This window comes from Cetorhinus maximus, chromosome 13 (genome assembly GCF_964194155.1).
Source record: "Cetorhinus maximus chromosome 13, sCetMax3.hap1.1, whole genome shotgun sequence".
NCBI lineage: Eukaryota > Metazoa > Chordata > Chondrichthyes > Lamniformes > Cetorhinidae > Cetorhinus > Cetorhinus maximus.
The window spans coordinates 44438364-44454756 of record NC_135891.1 but is presented as its reverse complement, the minus strand read 5'-3'; the positions used below and the strand labels follow the sequence as shown (position 1 = coordinate 44454756).

Here is a 16393-nt window from a genome sequence, read left to right as displayed (position 1 = left end):
TGATGGACTGAATGGCCTGCTTCTGTGCTGTATGATTCTATCATTTTAAACTTTACATTTTGTAAATGGAGAAATGATTTAAAGTTTGTGGAAATATAAATTGCTTTGGAAGGAAATCTTTCTAGATAGGGTTTTACTTACAGAAATTGGTATTTGAATCCTTCAATCTTATTGTTGTAATCAATTATCATCCAGATAGAAGAACTATATGAATCCTACTTCATCCAATGGCGGCTACGTAATGGCGCAAACAACATGAAGCAAGCTTACTCTGTGTCTCCTACTACCAAAGGATCACGGGAAACATTGATAGAGATCAACAGAAACTACAGGGAATGTACAGAGGTATTCCATCATTGTACTTTATACCTTCATTTATGCTTTTACTTGTCAGCTCTGAACATGGTAAAAATAGGCTCTGATTTATCTATTTATTTAGCAGGTTATAACTAGGTTAAATTTTGTGCATATAAATTAATCTATTGCTTTTTGTCAGCTTAATGTCTTTTCTAATTCAGTTTATGAGAAATTTTAAAATAAGGTTTTTAGGAGCGATAAAGGAAATGCTACAAAACCTAAAATAGCTCAATTGTTCGTTTCTTATTTTAAGTATTAATGTCAAAATTCTGACAATTGGGTTACTGACATCCAAGGACATTTCAATGGTTTGAGCCTGAGGTTCCTCGTAAAATAATTGATTGCCTCAATTACAAAAGCTTTCAGAGCCATTGTTAGGAATGTAACAAATTTTACCTGTTTTTAAACAATAAAAATTGCCTTCTAAAGGCAATGTCAATAATCATTGTATCTTTACTTCACAACAAATAGGAGCGCTTTTAACCATTGTAACTAAGAACAGTGTATATGGGTCAAATAGGAGAGCAATAGAGAGGATTTTAATGAGACCAATGAAGGACAGGAGAAGAATTTGGCCCAGATCTTCCGGTCAGTAGCCACTCACTCACATATTCATTCACATACTCACTCAATCACCCACTCACCCATTCACTAATCCACTGAAAGACTTGAGAGCTTTACAAACTTAACTGAATATGGCAACTGCTGTCGTGAAAAGGAGGTGTGTCCACTCTTCATCTGTCTTTTCTTGTGCTTGCTGGTCTTCTCCTTGGATATCTGTGGCTACAAGGGCAGGTCAGGGGTAGAGAATTCTGCAGTGAATATGTCACCTCCTGACTCCCCAAATCCTGTCCACATCTACAAGCCACATCTTGGCTGTGATGGAACATTCCCCACCTGCCTGGATGAGTGTAGCTCCAAAAACACTCAAGGAGCTTGACACAATCCAGGAGGAAGCAGTTCACTTGATTGGCACCCCATCCACCACCACCTTAAGCATTCACTCCCTCCACAACGGATGCACAGTGGCTGCAGTGCGTACCATCTATAAGGTGCACTGCAGATACTCCCCAAGGCTCCTTTGACAGCACATTCCAAACTCGCAACCTCTACCATCTAGATGAACAAGGACAGCAGGTGCATTGGACCACCAGCACCTGCAATTTCCCCTCCACACACTATCCTGACTTGGAAGTATACCATCACTCTTTCACTATTGCCAAGTCAAAATTCTGTAAATCCTGTAGCAGGACATCTGTCATCTGTAATTTTTGCTCTGCCCAAAGGCAGATCCTTGGCTCATTGTCTGCTGATGCTTCATCCTGAGCCATTTTCTTGCCATTGCCCACCATTCACAGGGGCAGGGCAATGAGGCAGGTCCCAAGTCTACCTCAACTAGAATGGGATTGGAACCCACACTGTTAGCATTATTCTGAACCATACATTAGCTATCAAGCATACATCAGCTGAGTTAACTGGCCCTCCAAAGAACTTTTGGAAAATCATAATAACATCAAGAAGAGACAATATGGTTTTATGAAAGGGAAAACACATTTGACAAATCTGTTAGTGTTCTTTGAGGGTGTAACAAGCAGGGTGGATAAAGGAGAGCCAGTATGTGTCATGTATTTGGATTTCCAAAAGGCATTTGATAAGGTGCAACATAAAAGGTTACTGCACAAGCTAAGAACTTATGATGTTGGGGGTGATATATTAGCATGGATCAGGGATTGGCTAACTAGCAGGAAACAGTCAGGATAAATGGTCACTTTCAGGTGCTGGGGAATCAACTATGTTGATGACTTGGATGAAGGGACAGAGGGCAGAATTTCCTGGGTGACGTGTGGGGGGCAGGCCCCGCATGACAGCGTGTAAAATGAAACGCGGTGACATCAGGCAAGCATTGCGACATCACCGCGCGCCATCGCGATATTTCGTTGGGCGGATGCGAGATGAAGTGCAACACATAAACTTGAATGTCCAAACAAACGCTCATGACATTTATCTTAAACATACACATGCAGAACAAAGGAGCCACCCTCAGCCATGGTAACACATCTGATTTTTATTTTAAACATCAGAGGTTCTCTAAATTCCAAAATAAAACGTCAAACAATCCAAAAAAATTATATGGACCTAATCTCGGGCCAACACAAAAGCACCAGTGAGAAACCCGTCATGTGCCTAAGGTGCCTTATGCTTTAGTTTACGGGTGCTCTGTCTTGGTGCTGCCCTATCGCTTGGAGCACTGGATCCAGGTGCGCCGCATCACGCCATGGGAGCTCACCACCTCTGCCACCTCCTCCCAGGCACGTTTGTTCATGTGGGGGGGCCTCCTCCTCCCACCCTGGGGGACCAATACCTCCTGCCGTGCTGCCACTTCCTTGAGGAGGGCAGCAAGGCATTCACCTGAAAAGCGAGGGGCACGTTGGCCCCCCGCTGGCCTACCCTGCAGCCTGCCCTGCTCCTGTGGCAGACCCTGCAGCCTGCCCTGCACCTCTCTGCCCTTCCCTCCAGCTTGGCCTGCTCAGTCGACCCCCTGTGGTGTGACCTCGAATTAGCCGTTGTCACCAGCCTACAGGAGGCTGCCAGCCCTTCCTTTAAACAGGCTGCTGGGTCGCCATTGGACCTGGTGGTCTGTGCGCGCCAGCTGCCGACCGCATACTCCCGCTATCCATGGGAGTCGGCAAATATGTGGGCCCGCCCACGTAAAATGGCAGCGCGGACCCAATTATGGGCGCTGATCGGGTCTCCGCCCGTTCCAGCTCCGCCTGCACGACAGACAGAAAATTCTGCCCAAAATCTCTGACTTTCGACAATATTGGATCTCTGTTCGTCTAATTTCTAATTTGTTTCACAAACAGACAGGCAAAGAATCTAAGAAATTCAATAATAATTCTTATGGAATGGGAGTATTTACAATACTGTCTGGTAATGGGAGATGTCTGAGTGCATCTGCATTTGCAATGTGCAGGTCAGGGCGGTACATAAAAGTATACTCATAACGCAGATAATATCAAAGCCCAGTGTTATATTCTTGCTGATGCTATTGGTGGAATGGCCTTGTCCTCACTGAATAATCCTGTTAATAGTTTATGGTCTGACACAATGGTAAAATGTCGTCCATGTAGGTGCTGGTGAAACTTTGTTACACCGATACCACTGATAATCCTTCTTTTTCTAACTGAGAATAGCCCATTTCAGTTTGGGAAAGGGTTCGTTAGACATAGCAAGTGGGCTTTTCCGATCCATTTTCCATTTTGTGTTACTAAACGTCTCCTACTCCATAAGCAGAAGCATCACATGCTAACACCAGCTCTTTCGATAGGTTGTAGTGACCAATAAACACAATGAATGAAGCAATTTCTTTGCTGTCGCAAAGGTTTCTTCTTGTGCTGAACCCCGTGGCCAGTGATGGTTCATTTTTAGCAACGAGTGTGATGGTGCCAAAACAGTTGATAGGTTATGTAGGAAGCGGCTATAACAGTTGATCATATCCAGGAGTTCTGTTACATTGGATGGTGATGATGCATCTTTTATTGCCTGAACTTTATCCTCCACAGGATGCAAACCCCTGGCATCCACTCTGTGACCTAAATAAGTCACTTCTGATGCTTGAAATGTGCATTTTTCCCTCTTTAACTGTACAGCGGCTTCCATGAACCTTCTTAGTGCCTACTCCAGGTTGGCTAAGTGTTCAGACTTGATTAACCCAATGATGAGTACATCATCCAAATAAACAATCACTCTTGGAAGGCCTTGATGAAGACTCTTAATTGTTCTCTGAAAAATATTGCATGCTAACGCGACTCCAAAAGGTAGATGAGTGTATTGACAGAGGCCCTTGTGTGTGTTAATAGCCATGTATTCTCTCAACGTGCTATACAATTATAATTGTTGATAGGCATGGCACATATCTAATTTCGTATATGACTGACCTCCTGCCAGCTTGGCACATAAGTCATCTATCCTTGGAATGGGGTACTTCTGAAGTACCCCATTCTAAAGTTTTGCTACTTCGTTTACTGTCAACTTGTAGTCTCCACATATACGTATGGTCTGGTCAGGCTTGGCGACTGTAATTATGGGTGCTGCCCACTCAGAGAATTGGACGGACTGGATTACTCCTACGCTTTCTACCCTGCACAGCTCTGTGCCTCAGGGAGCTTTTCCTGCACGCATGCGCGAAGTTCCTCGCTTGCCCTCCTCCCCCCACACCCTAGCACAGGCAGCACTGAGCTCTGCAGCATGCATTTCATGCTGGGTGGGCCTTAATTGGCCCACCAGCGTGAGATCACGGTCGCAGCCCAATCGCGGGCAGCAGTCGGGCCCACTCACCTCTGCCGAGCACGCCCAACAAGCACCTGGCCCATGATTTTGACATCTGTTTTGTTGACGAATACTATTCATTAATAAGTAAAAATAGTGTATTGGCTACAAAAGAATAGTCTTAATGAATGAACCTTCTACTGCAGTATTATTCTTAGAGGGCACAGCACTGAATGGATTTGAAAAATATTGTATGACCATTTCTCACTTCAGAGCTCCTTCTGTGAATCACAGAAAACAAAACTGAAAGTAACTGGCTGACCTATAAAAGTTATAATTTTTTTTACTTTGTAGTAAAATTTAATATTTCAAATGCAGAATTGAAAGATTTCAACAGCAATATGCTTGGAATGATTCTTTCATCAATACCATGAAATCATTCCATTCTTTTTCTTCCTGCAGGATATGTGTGTGATTGAGAGAACATTAGAAATTCTCCTTGGGGAATTTCACATCAGAATGAAAGGTAACTTTTATTTGAATCAAACAAAATATTGCTTGAATAATAATTAAATCGGTCTTTTTTTTAAGAAAGTGGAATAGAATGTGAACGCATTTATAAATAGAATATTTATGGTCAGTGGGTGAACTTTAAGTGTTGTGATGGCCATCTTTTTATGTTAGCAGGAGATTAGAGAAAGGCAACATATAGTTATCATCTCTCTTTTGTTGCAAATATCTAGGTTATGATTCATATGCTTTAGAACAAACTTTTAGTTTTAGGAATTAAAGTTTAGCTGTAGAAAATTGGGGTATCTGATCGAGAAATGTAAAAGCAACCCTGAAGTAAATGCAATTCAAACTAGCTTAGAGTTTATTACACTTAAAAGGTTGGGTACGTTAACTTCAGAAGTTAACAGCTAGAAAAGTAAGATCATTAACAGCAGATGGGTTTACTTAGTTTTTTCAGTAAAGGATAAGTTATTTATGTGGTTTCCCAGAATTAAGGAAAGCTTTGGAATTAAATGGTAGCTAATTTATATTTCTATCTGGGATCAGGTAGTTAATTTATATTTCTATCTAGAATCAGGCCAAGTGTGTTGCCTTGCCATGGAGATGGGTGAAGCTTAGTGAGATTCTTTATTTTTGAGTTTATCTCTGTAAATTCAGTTAGGGCATAGCCAGCAGGCAAGACTGCTTGATTTATTTTTGAAAAACAGCTAAGAGATTTGGTCAGCTTCGGGTCTTATGTACCTAGTAGCTCTTTGGAAGTCAAGAGATAAAGCTAGACCTACAACTGAAGTAGAGTGAACATTAGATCTATTGTCCATGGTGCAGGCTGTGATTGTGAGCTAGTATTCAGTATAAGACAAAGTTGGTAAGGGGAAATACAGCTGGAAGATTTGTTTAGCTGGGAGCTAAAGGAAGAAATCTACAGTAATCCTCTCAGTGAAAGGCAGAGAAGCTCATTGTAGTTCTGGAAGTAATCAACTTGGTTGCAGTTTGAAACCATAGCAGTGAACTATTGAAAACCAAGAGTGTTTTCTGATGTTTTACGCCACTGCACAGGAGTCATAGGGAGGCCTGTGCTTGAACTGTGGAATCCAGAGTCGTGACATCGGTAAGGAAATTGGATGGTCACTTAGTCAAAAGTTAATGGAAAGACCCCAATGAAATCTTATAACTAGGTGAATAACTGGAACACTGAAGAGAAATCAGAGTGAATTCCGAAGAACAGTGATATACCTTTTGAGTTGGTCTAAGGATAAGTGAATGAACCTTAAAGGTTTCATCAGATAAGGGAGCTCTTGGAGGGAAATAGAAAATAGAACTGAGTTTATACCATGTCTTAAAAAGCTATAGTGTTGAGTTAACAGTGCTTACTTTGTTTAATTCCTATTGATATAAAATAATGCTTGTTTTTGTTAAAGAACATGAAATCATGTGGGTAGTTCTGTCGGTTAATTGCTAGGTGTTCGGATTTCTTCTTTAAATGTTAACGGTCCCTAACAGGATCGTAACATGTTTTGTTGGGTTTTTTTTTGGAAAAAGAACATATGACAGCAGTAACACTGTACAAAAGAAATGGGCAAACATTGAACCATTGGCTTGTCCATTTCTTGACTGACTGATGATCTTTATTAATCTTTAGTTACATCTCTATTGTCAGAAATTGGAGATAAGGGAGAATATACTCAGCAGGTAGAAAACCATGAATCCCCAGCTAGTAAAGAATTGGGGAAAGTCTCAGAGTAGGTCTGAATACTGTTATACCAATTATGGTGAAGTACATAGCCCTCCAGATAGGTGGATGTGGACGCCACTAGTGGAGGGATGGTCTAGGCCAGGGATCAGTTTTGCACAGCAAGGTGATGGGGGATTGGCACTCCTATGAATCTGGGGAAGCTCGGAAATATTTCCTAAAGTGGCCAAGAATCAGATGTTTTAGCTCCATGAGACAGTCAGACACAGGTGGTGTCATGTGGCCACCCCTGGTTTGTACCTTCATGATCCAACAAACTCTGACAGGGCCAGTGTTGGTGGGCACAGGCATGTGTGCTGCTGGCATCATGGCCCACACATTTACAGGATCACTATATTATCTGACAAATTTTTTCTCACTATTTCCGAACTTTGTACTTGCACACCCCTCAGCAGCAGCCCTTACTTACTATTAATAACCAAAGTCCTGAGATATTTTAAACCACCATAGCATCATCTTCATCTGTGATGGGACGGATCTTGTTCCATATCAGTGTATTTCTATATGTGGCTGCAAGTAATTCACGTGAAACATTTAAAACAATGGGCTGCACAGAGTCTGGAAGGAACTTCCATCTGATTGAGTCCCACAGCTCTATTCCCTTTCGAGGGATTTCAGGAGCTCAACTGCAATCTAATTCCAAAGGATTTTTTTTTTTGCTTTTTGACTAAATGTTTGGGCTTTGTGTGCCGCTTGATTGTGCAACTCATTTTGGTTGGTCTGCCCAACTGAACAAACATATTTGATATAAACTTAATTTTTGCTCTTTCAGTGGGCTTATAAAACAATATTAGGTCTCTGTTCACAGGTGCTGGATTCCCTCTTGACGAAAAAGCGTTTATAATCCATATCTGATAAGAATTGTGAAAAAGCCAGCAAGTTATATATTGCCAGGGACAGATTTCAGGCTTTCATACATTTTTTCTTAAATACAAAATCTACCTCCAACCAAAAGATCAAATACGTGAATTTAAAGCCTCTTTTTAAAAAGAACACAAGAACATCCTGTTTCACATAAAACAAACAAAATATTTTGTGAAATGTGTACACTGTTCAGTATTTGAGAATATTCTTATAAGTCCTGGCTGATACGCTTAGGACCCGATTTTAATTCTGTGTATAAGAATGGGTTTTGAGAAAGTTAAAACCTTGCCCTTCATACAGTCTATCTTTAATCCCAACATACTTGCGCAATTTAATAAACAAATAGGATGGCTTCCCTGAAACCACATTTCACTCATGGTCTTTATCTACATTTCTTTCTTTTGCTTCCTTTTCTGCCAGTTTTACCCCCTAACTCAACCGCTCCAAAATTCAAGGTATGGATTTACAGGCATTTGGTGTTCTCCCATACCTCATCCAAATAGTCATACTTCATACATCACCTTAGACAGTGTTGGAAAACAGTCAATTGTGGGAAGAATCACAGCCTAGTCAATCCCATCTTCACCTGACTTTCTACACAAGGACAGGCTTCCAACAGACAGGCTGGACACCAGTTAGGAGGAGGATTTCTGCCTAATTGCCCCCTTAGATATTGAAACCAAGTTTACTGGCCTAATTTACAACTGAGATGTGTTAACTCAGCTCTGGTATCTTGTTCTTTCATAAAATCATATTATTTCTTGTGGAGGGTGATTAAATAATTTTTCAGATTAATGAATTTATTTTTCTAAATGCCAACGTTAACCTTATTAGTGTCAGCTTTGGTTCTGAGGTGGCACTTTTGTCACTGAATCAGAAGGCTATGTGTGGGCAAACAGAGTGCAGCTGACTAACTGAGTGAAGACTTGGAATTTGCTGAGGGGGGTTTTAAGTGTTAACTTTGTTGTTAAATTTTCCTCTTAAAATCTAATCTAGTTTGCAATTAGCAGTAATTTGAAAGTACTGTGTAATCAGGCTAAGTTTTTTTCTTACAGTTTAGACAGGGTAAACTCACTCTCAGCTGTAGGAACTGGTGCAGCCAACTAACTGAGTGAAGACTTGGAGTTTGGTGAGAGGGGGAGTTTGGTAAAGGGGGAGAAGGAGTTGTTCATTTCCTCTCTCTATCTTTCTCACTCCATAGAAATTGGTTCTTGCTCTACTACAGGGAAAGCAGTTAGCTGTTTGGGGAGTATCTGGTAAGTGGGTGAGTTCTATTCTATCCCTAAGGTTTAAAATAGTACACAATTTGGTGGTAAAGTTAATAAAATATATAAGAAAGCAACATAAATAAGTGATTAATATAATTGAGTAATTATTTAAAACACATTAAGGGTGGCAGGGCAAGTGATGTGTCAAGACTGTGGGAGCTCCTGGATAACTTTGTGATCCAGGGCAAACATGTCTTCAGTAAGTGTTTGCGGCTTGAGGAACTTCGGCTCAGAGTCATTGAGCTGGAGGCTGAGCTGCAGACTCTGCGACACATCAGGGAGGGGGAAAGTCACCTGGATGCTTTAGACCAGGAGGCAGTCACACCACTTAGGATAGGGTCTTCTGATTTGGTCACTGGCCAGTGCAGGAGGGTGTGACTATGAGTGAGGCAGGTAAAGGGACCCAGAGGGCAGGAGTGTGAGCCTCTGCAATTGCCCAACAGGTTTGAGGTTTTCTCAGCTTGTTTGGATGAGAGTGGGGGCTGCAAGCCTATACTCGCTAGAGTTTAGAAGGATGAGAGGAGATCTAATTGAGGTATATAAGATGCTAAAGGGGATAGACAAAGTAGACGTGGAGTGGATGTTTCCCCTTCTGGGGCATTCTAGAATGAGAGGCCATAGTTTTAGGCTAAGGGGTGGTAGATTTAAATCAGAGATGAGGAGGAATTACTTTTCTCAAACGGTCGTGAATCTGTGGAATTCACTACCTCAGAGTGCAGTGATGCTGGGACGCTGAATAAAGTTAAGGAGGAGATAGACAGATTTTTAATTAGTAATAGGTTGAAAGGTTATGAGGAGGGGGTGGGAAATTGGAGTTGAGACTGAAATGAGATCAGTCATGATCGTAATGAATGGCAGGGCAGGCTTGAGGGGCTAAATTGCCTACTCCTGCTCCTTCGTTCTTAAGTTCTATGTTCTTATGAGCAAACTGACCATGGCACCGTGATACAGGAAGCCATCCAAGTGGGGGGAGCAAAAAGAAATTTAGTGGTAGTAGATGACAGTATAGTAAGGGGGATTGACACTGTTCTCTGTAACAAAGAGCGAGAGACCAGATGGCTTTGTTGCCTGCCCAGTGCCAGTGTTTGGGACATCTGCTCAAGGCTGGAGAGGAACCTGCAGTGGGAGGGGGAGGATCCAGTGGTTTTGGTCTGTGTAAGTACCAACAACATAGGCAGGATGAAGAAGAAGGCTCTGCATAGTCATTATGATGAGCTAGGCACCAAATTAAGAAGCAGAACCTCAAAGGTTCTGGATTATTACCTGAGCCATGTGCAAATTGGCATAGGACAAATAAGATTAGATAAATTAATGCATGGCTCAAAGACTGGTATGGGAGAAGTGAGTTCCATTTTGTGGGGCACTGGCACCAGTATTGGGGAAAGTGGGATCTGTACCGTTGGGACGGTCTACACCGGAACTGTGCTGAAGCTGTTGTCATTGCGAGCTGCCCAACTAGGGAAGTATAGAGGGTTTTAAACTGAATAGTGGGAGCAAGGGATCAAATTTGAGAAGGTGGTAAACCAAGGAGTAGAGACAAGGCAAGAGAAACAGGTATTAATATGGGAAATGATAAAGAGACTGTGACAGGAAGGGACAGAGTACAAATCTAAGAGTAAATCAGCAGATAAGGCTAGACGCTACAACAATAATAGAAGGAGAAAACTAAAGACTCTGTACCTAAATGCATGTAGCATTTGAAATAAAATGATGAACTGATAGCGCAAATAGACAGAAATAAGTACGATCTAATAGCCATTACAGAGACATGGCTACCGGATGACATAGATTGGGACCTGAAAATTGAAGGGTATGTGACATTTAGGAAGGACAGGAAGTTAGGAAAAGGTGGCTCTGTTAATTAATGATGGCATTGGTACATTAGAGAGGGATGACCTAAGTTCATGAAACCAGGATGTAGAGCAGTTTGGGTTGAGATGAAGAATGATAAAGGCAAGAAGTCACTTGTGGGAGTGGTGTACAGGCCCCCTAATTGTAACTACACAGTAGGACAGTGTATAAAAGAAGAGATAGTGGGAGCTTGCCAGAAAGGTACAGCAATAATCATGGGTAATTTTAATTTGCATATAGACTGAAAAAATCAAAGGGGCAAACGTAGAGTAGATGAGGATTTCATAGTGTTTTCAGGATAGTTTCTTAGAATGGCACATTCTGGAGCCAACCAGACAGCAGGTTATACTAGGCCTGGTATTGTGCAACGAGATAGGATTAATTGATGACCTCCTAGTGAAGGCACCCCTAGGTAGAAGTGATCATAATATGATTGAATTTTACATTCATTTTGAGGGAGAAACAAGTGCGTCCAAGACTAGTGTTTTAAACTTAAATAAGGGCAATTATGAAGGCATGTAAACAGAGCTAGCTAAAGTGAACTGGCAAATGAGGTTAAGGGATATGTCAATAGGAGTTCAGTGGCAGACATTTAAAGGGATATTTCAGAACACACAGAATATATACATTCCAATGAGAAAGAAAAAATCCAAGGGGAGGGAGGAACTAAAAAAGTTAAAGACAGTATCAAACTTAAAGAAAAAGCATATAATTACACAAAGACGGATGGCAGGTCAGAAGATTGGAAAGAATATAAAGAACAGTAAAGAACGACAAAAAGATTAAGAAGGAGGGAAAAGTAGTATAAGAGAAAGCTAGCTAGTAATATAAAGATGGATGGTATGAGTTTCTATAGATATTTAAATAAGAAAAGAGTTATCAAAGTGAACATTGGTCCTATAGAAAGTGCGTCCGAGGAATTGATAATGGAAAGTTAGGAGATGACAGATGAATTAAACAGGTATTTTGCTTCGGCCTTCAATACAGAAGGCACAAGTAACATTCCAGAAATAGCTGTAAATCAGGAAATGGAAGGGAGGGAGGAACTCACGAAAATTACAATCACCAGGGAAGTGGTATTGAGCAAATTGTTGGGGCTGCGGGCTGACGATCTCCAGGTCCAGATGGACTTCACACTAAGGTCTTGAAAGAAGTGGCTAGTGAGATAGTTGATGCACTGGTTTTAATTTTCCCAAATTCCCTAGATTCGGGGAAGGTTCCATTAGATTGGAAAATAGCAAATATAACTCCTTTATTCAAAAATGGAGGGAGAGAGAAAGCAGGAAACTACAGGCCAGTTAGCCTAACATCTGTCATAGGGAATGTGTTAAAAGCTATTATTAAAGATGTTATAACAGGGCACTTCGAAAAATTCAAGGCAATCAGGCAGAGTCAACATGATTTTGTAAAAGGGAAGTCATGTTTAACCAATTTATTGGAGTTCTTTGAAGAACCACATGTCACAGAATCACACAGTGCAGAAGAGGCCTTTCAGCCCATCGAGTCTGCACCGACACGTGAGAAACACCTGACCTACTGCCTAATCCCATTTACCAGCACTTGGCCCAAAGCCTTGAATGTTATGATGTGCCAAGTGCTCATCCAGGTACTTTTTTAAAGGATGTGAGGCAACCCACCTCCACCACCCTCCCAGGCAGCGCATTCCAGACCGTCACCACCCTCTGGGTAAAAAAGTTTTTCCTCACATCCCCCCAAAACGTGCCCCTCACCTTGAACTTGTGTCCCCCCTGACCCTTCAACTAAGGGGAACAGCTGCTCCCTATCCACCCTGTCCATGCCCCTCATATCTTGTACACCTCGATCAGGTCACCCCTCAGTCTTCTCTGCTCCAACAAAAATAACCCAAGTCTATCCAACCTCTCTTCATAACTTAAATGTTTCATCCCAGGCAACATCCTGGTGAATTGCCTCTGCACCCCCTCCAGTGCAATCACATCCTTCCTATAATGTGGTGACCAGAACTGCACACAGTACTCCAGCTGTGGCCTCACCAAGGTTCTATACAACTCCAACATGACCTCCCTACTTTTGTAATCTATGCCTCGATTGATAAAGGCAAGTGTCCCAAATGCCTTTTTCAACACCCCACTAACATGCCCCTCTGCCCTCAGAGATCTATGGACACATAGGCCAAGGTCCCGCTGTTCCTCAGAAGTTCCTAGAGTTATGCCACTCATTGACTACTTCCTTGTCAAATTACTCCTTCCAAAGTGTATCACCTCACACTTTTCAGGGTTAAATTCCATCTGTCACTTCTCTGCCCATTTGACCATCCCATCTATATCTTCCTGTAGCCCAAGACACTCAGCCTCACTGTTAACCACCCGCCCAATCTTTGTGTCATCTGCAAACTTACAAATCCTACCCCCCGCCCCCCCCCCCCGCCTCAACATAGTCATCTATGTCGTTTATATAAATGACGAATAATAGGGGACCCAGCACAGATCCCTGTGGTTCACCACTGGACACGGGCTTCCAGTCACTAAAGCAACCTTCTGTCATCGCCCTCTGCCTCCTACAACTAAGCCAATTTTGAATCCACCTTATCAAATTACCCTGTATCCCATGTGCATTTGCCTTCTTTATAAGTCTCCCATGTTGGACCTTGTCAAAGGCTTTGTTGAAATCCACATAAACTACATCAACTACACTACCCTCATCTACACACCTGGTCACCTCCTCAAAAAATTCAATCAAGTTTGTTAGGCATGACCTCCCTCTGACAAAGCCATACTGACTATCCCTGATCAAACCTTGCCTCTCCAAGTGGAGATAGATTCTCTCCTTCAGAATTTCTCCAATAGTTTCCCTACCACTGACATGAGAATCACTGGTCTGTAGTTCCCTGGCTTATCTCTACAACTCTTCTTAAATAGCGGAACCACTTTAGCTGTTCACCAGTCCTCTGGCACCTCCCCCGTGGCCAGAGAGGAATTAAAAATTTGGGTCAGAGCCCCTGCGATCTCCCCCCTTGCCTCCCTCAGCAGTCTGGGACACAAATCATCCAGACCTGGATATTTGTCCACTTTTAAGCCTGCCAACACCTCCAATACCTTGTCACTCCCTATATCAATTTGCTCAAGAACCTCGCAGTCCCTCTCCCCGAGTTCCATACCTTCATCCTCATTCTCTTGGGTGAAGACAGATGTGAAGTACTCGTTCAACACTCTACATGTGCTGTGGATAAAGGAGAACCAGTGGATAAACTGTACTTAGATTTCCAGAAGGCATTTGATAAAATGCTACATCAAAGTTATTGCAGAAAACAAAAGCTCATGGTGTGGGGGGGTAACATATTGGCATGGATAGAAGATTGGCTAGCTAACAGGGAGCAGAGAGCTGGCATAAATGGGTCTTTTTCTGGTTGGCAGGATGTGACGAGTGGTGTGCTACAGGGATCAGTGCTGGGGCCTCAAACTTTTACAATTTATATAAATGACTTGGATGAAGGGACCGAAGGAATGGTTGCTAAATTTGCTGATGACACAAAGATAGGTAGGACAGTAAATTGTGAGGAGGATGTATGGAGACTACGAAGCGACATAAATAGTTTAAGTGAGTGGGCAAAGATCTGGCAAATGTAGTATAATGTGGGCAAATGTAAAATCGTTCATTTTGGCAGGAAGAATAAAATAGAAGCTTATTATCTAAATGGTGAGGCAATGCAGAGCTCTGAGATTCAGAGGGATCTGGGTGTCCTAGTGCTTGAATCACAGAAGGTTGGTATGCAGGTACAGCAGGTAATTAGGAAAGCTGATAGAATGCTATCATTTATTGTGAGGGGAATTGATTACAAAAGTTATGTTTCAGTTGTACAGGGCATTGGTGAGACCACATCTGGAGTATTGTGTACAGTACTGGTCCCCTTATTTAAAGATGTAAATGCATTAGAAATAGTTCAGAGAAGGTTTACTTGGCTAATATCAGGAATGAGCAGGTTGTATTATGAGGAAAGGCTGGACAGGTTAGGCTTGTATCCACTGGAATTCAGAAGAGTAAGAGGCGACTTAATTGAAATCTTTAAGATCCTGAAGGGCCTTAACAGGGTGGATGTGGAGAGGATGTTTCCTCTTGTGGGAGAATCTAGAACTAGGGGTCACTGTTTAAAAATAAGGGGTCGCTCATTTAAGACAGAGACGAGGAGAATTTTTTTTCTCTCGGAGGGTTGAGTGTCTTTGGAATTCTCTTCCTCAAAAGGTGGTGAAAGTAGAATCTTTGAATATTTTTAAGACAGAGCTAGATAGATTCTTGGTTACCGAGGGGGTGAAAGGTTATAAAGGTTAGTCAGGAATGTAGGGTTGAGGTTACATTCCGATCAGCCTTGATCTTGTTGAATGGCAGAGCAGACTCGAGGGGCCAAGTGGCCTACTCCTACTCCTAATTCGTATGTTCATAAGTTCATATGTACTCTCTTTTGAATGGGACTGTAGTGAGGCCCAGCCTGATCTCTCAATGACCTGTAAAAGATCCCATTCAAACAAGTGCGGAGGCGCTCTCCTGGTGTCTTGGCCAATATTTAACCCTCAACCAGTATCACTAAAAAAGACTATCTATTCACACACTTCATTCCTGTTTATGGGACCCTGCCATGCACAAATTGGCTGCCATGTTGCTTCATTGCAACAGTGAATACACTTTAAAAGTATTTCATTGACTTTAAAGAACTTTTGGATGTTCAGATGTCGTGAATGTTGTGGAAATGGAAATCTGTCATTATTTTGTTAACTGTGGTAGTAAATGGCGATACACACATTGGTTTATCTAGCAAAAATGTGATTGGAAATTAATCTGAATACTAACTGCCTTCCTCCTGTGAATTTTTAGGTTTGATTGGTTTTGCTCGTTTATGCCCAGGAGATCATTATGCGGTAAGTTTTATTCCATCATGCATCCATTATATTTTGTCCATGGGCAGAATTTTCTGTTTGACGTAAAATGACGCGCGGTGACATCGAGTGAGCATCCCGATGTCACTGCGCGCCATCGCGATATTTCGCAGGGCGGGCATGTGATGAAGTTTGACGCACGCCCGCCATTAATTAACGGGCTAGTTAAGGCCCTTAATTCATCAATCGACAGTGATTTTCAGGCGCCAGTACGATCTTCGGGTTGGCGCACGGGCGCAACAGGCAGGCAGGTAAGAGACTTTTCTATTAACCTGATCCACGAGCGGGATAAGAGGGCTCATTGGGGTTGTCAATATGGTCTGTGAAGTATTTATTGGAAAAAGTTTTTTAAACTTGCCTGTGTGATCTGCAGCAGTTCAGAACAAATTCCAGCAGCTTTCTGTGTACTTTGAACCTTCAGGTCAGCATTCTGCAGCCAGGAATCTTTATCGGACCTGCAGCTTTCCGGAGGCCTCCCCTTAGCCTGGGTATGGGTTCTGACATGTCCACTGAAGGGGAAGGGAGGGCTAGAATGAGGAGGAGGCCAGGAGTACACATTCAGCCTCCAGGGGAGTACAGGCACAGGCGCAAGGGGCGCAGAACCAAGAGGTAGT

The 16393-nt window shown here is 42.3% G+C and overlaps 1 protein-coding gene across 6 annotated transcripts in view; it reads left to right on the top strand.

Annotated features, from left to right (window-relative positions):
- The window catches only part of ripor3 (RIPOR family member 3), a 295541-nt gene that overhangs the window by 171717 nt on the left and 107431 nt on the right, over positions 1-16393 (top strand). For all 6 annotated transcript variants that reach the window (XM_078555330.1, XM_078555329.1, XM_078555332.1 and 3 more), the window contains 3 exons: positions 196-345; positions 5089-5152; positions 15718-15761. In XM_078555330.1, coding sequence (XP_078411456.1) covers positions 196-345; positions 5089-5152; positions 15718-15761 — 258 coding nt within the window. The remainder of the gene's footprint in view (positions 1-195; positions 346-5088; positions 5153-15717; positions 15762-16393) is intronic.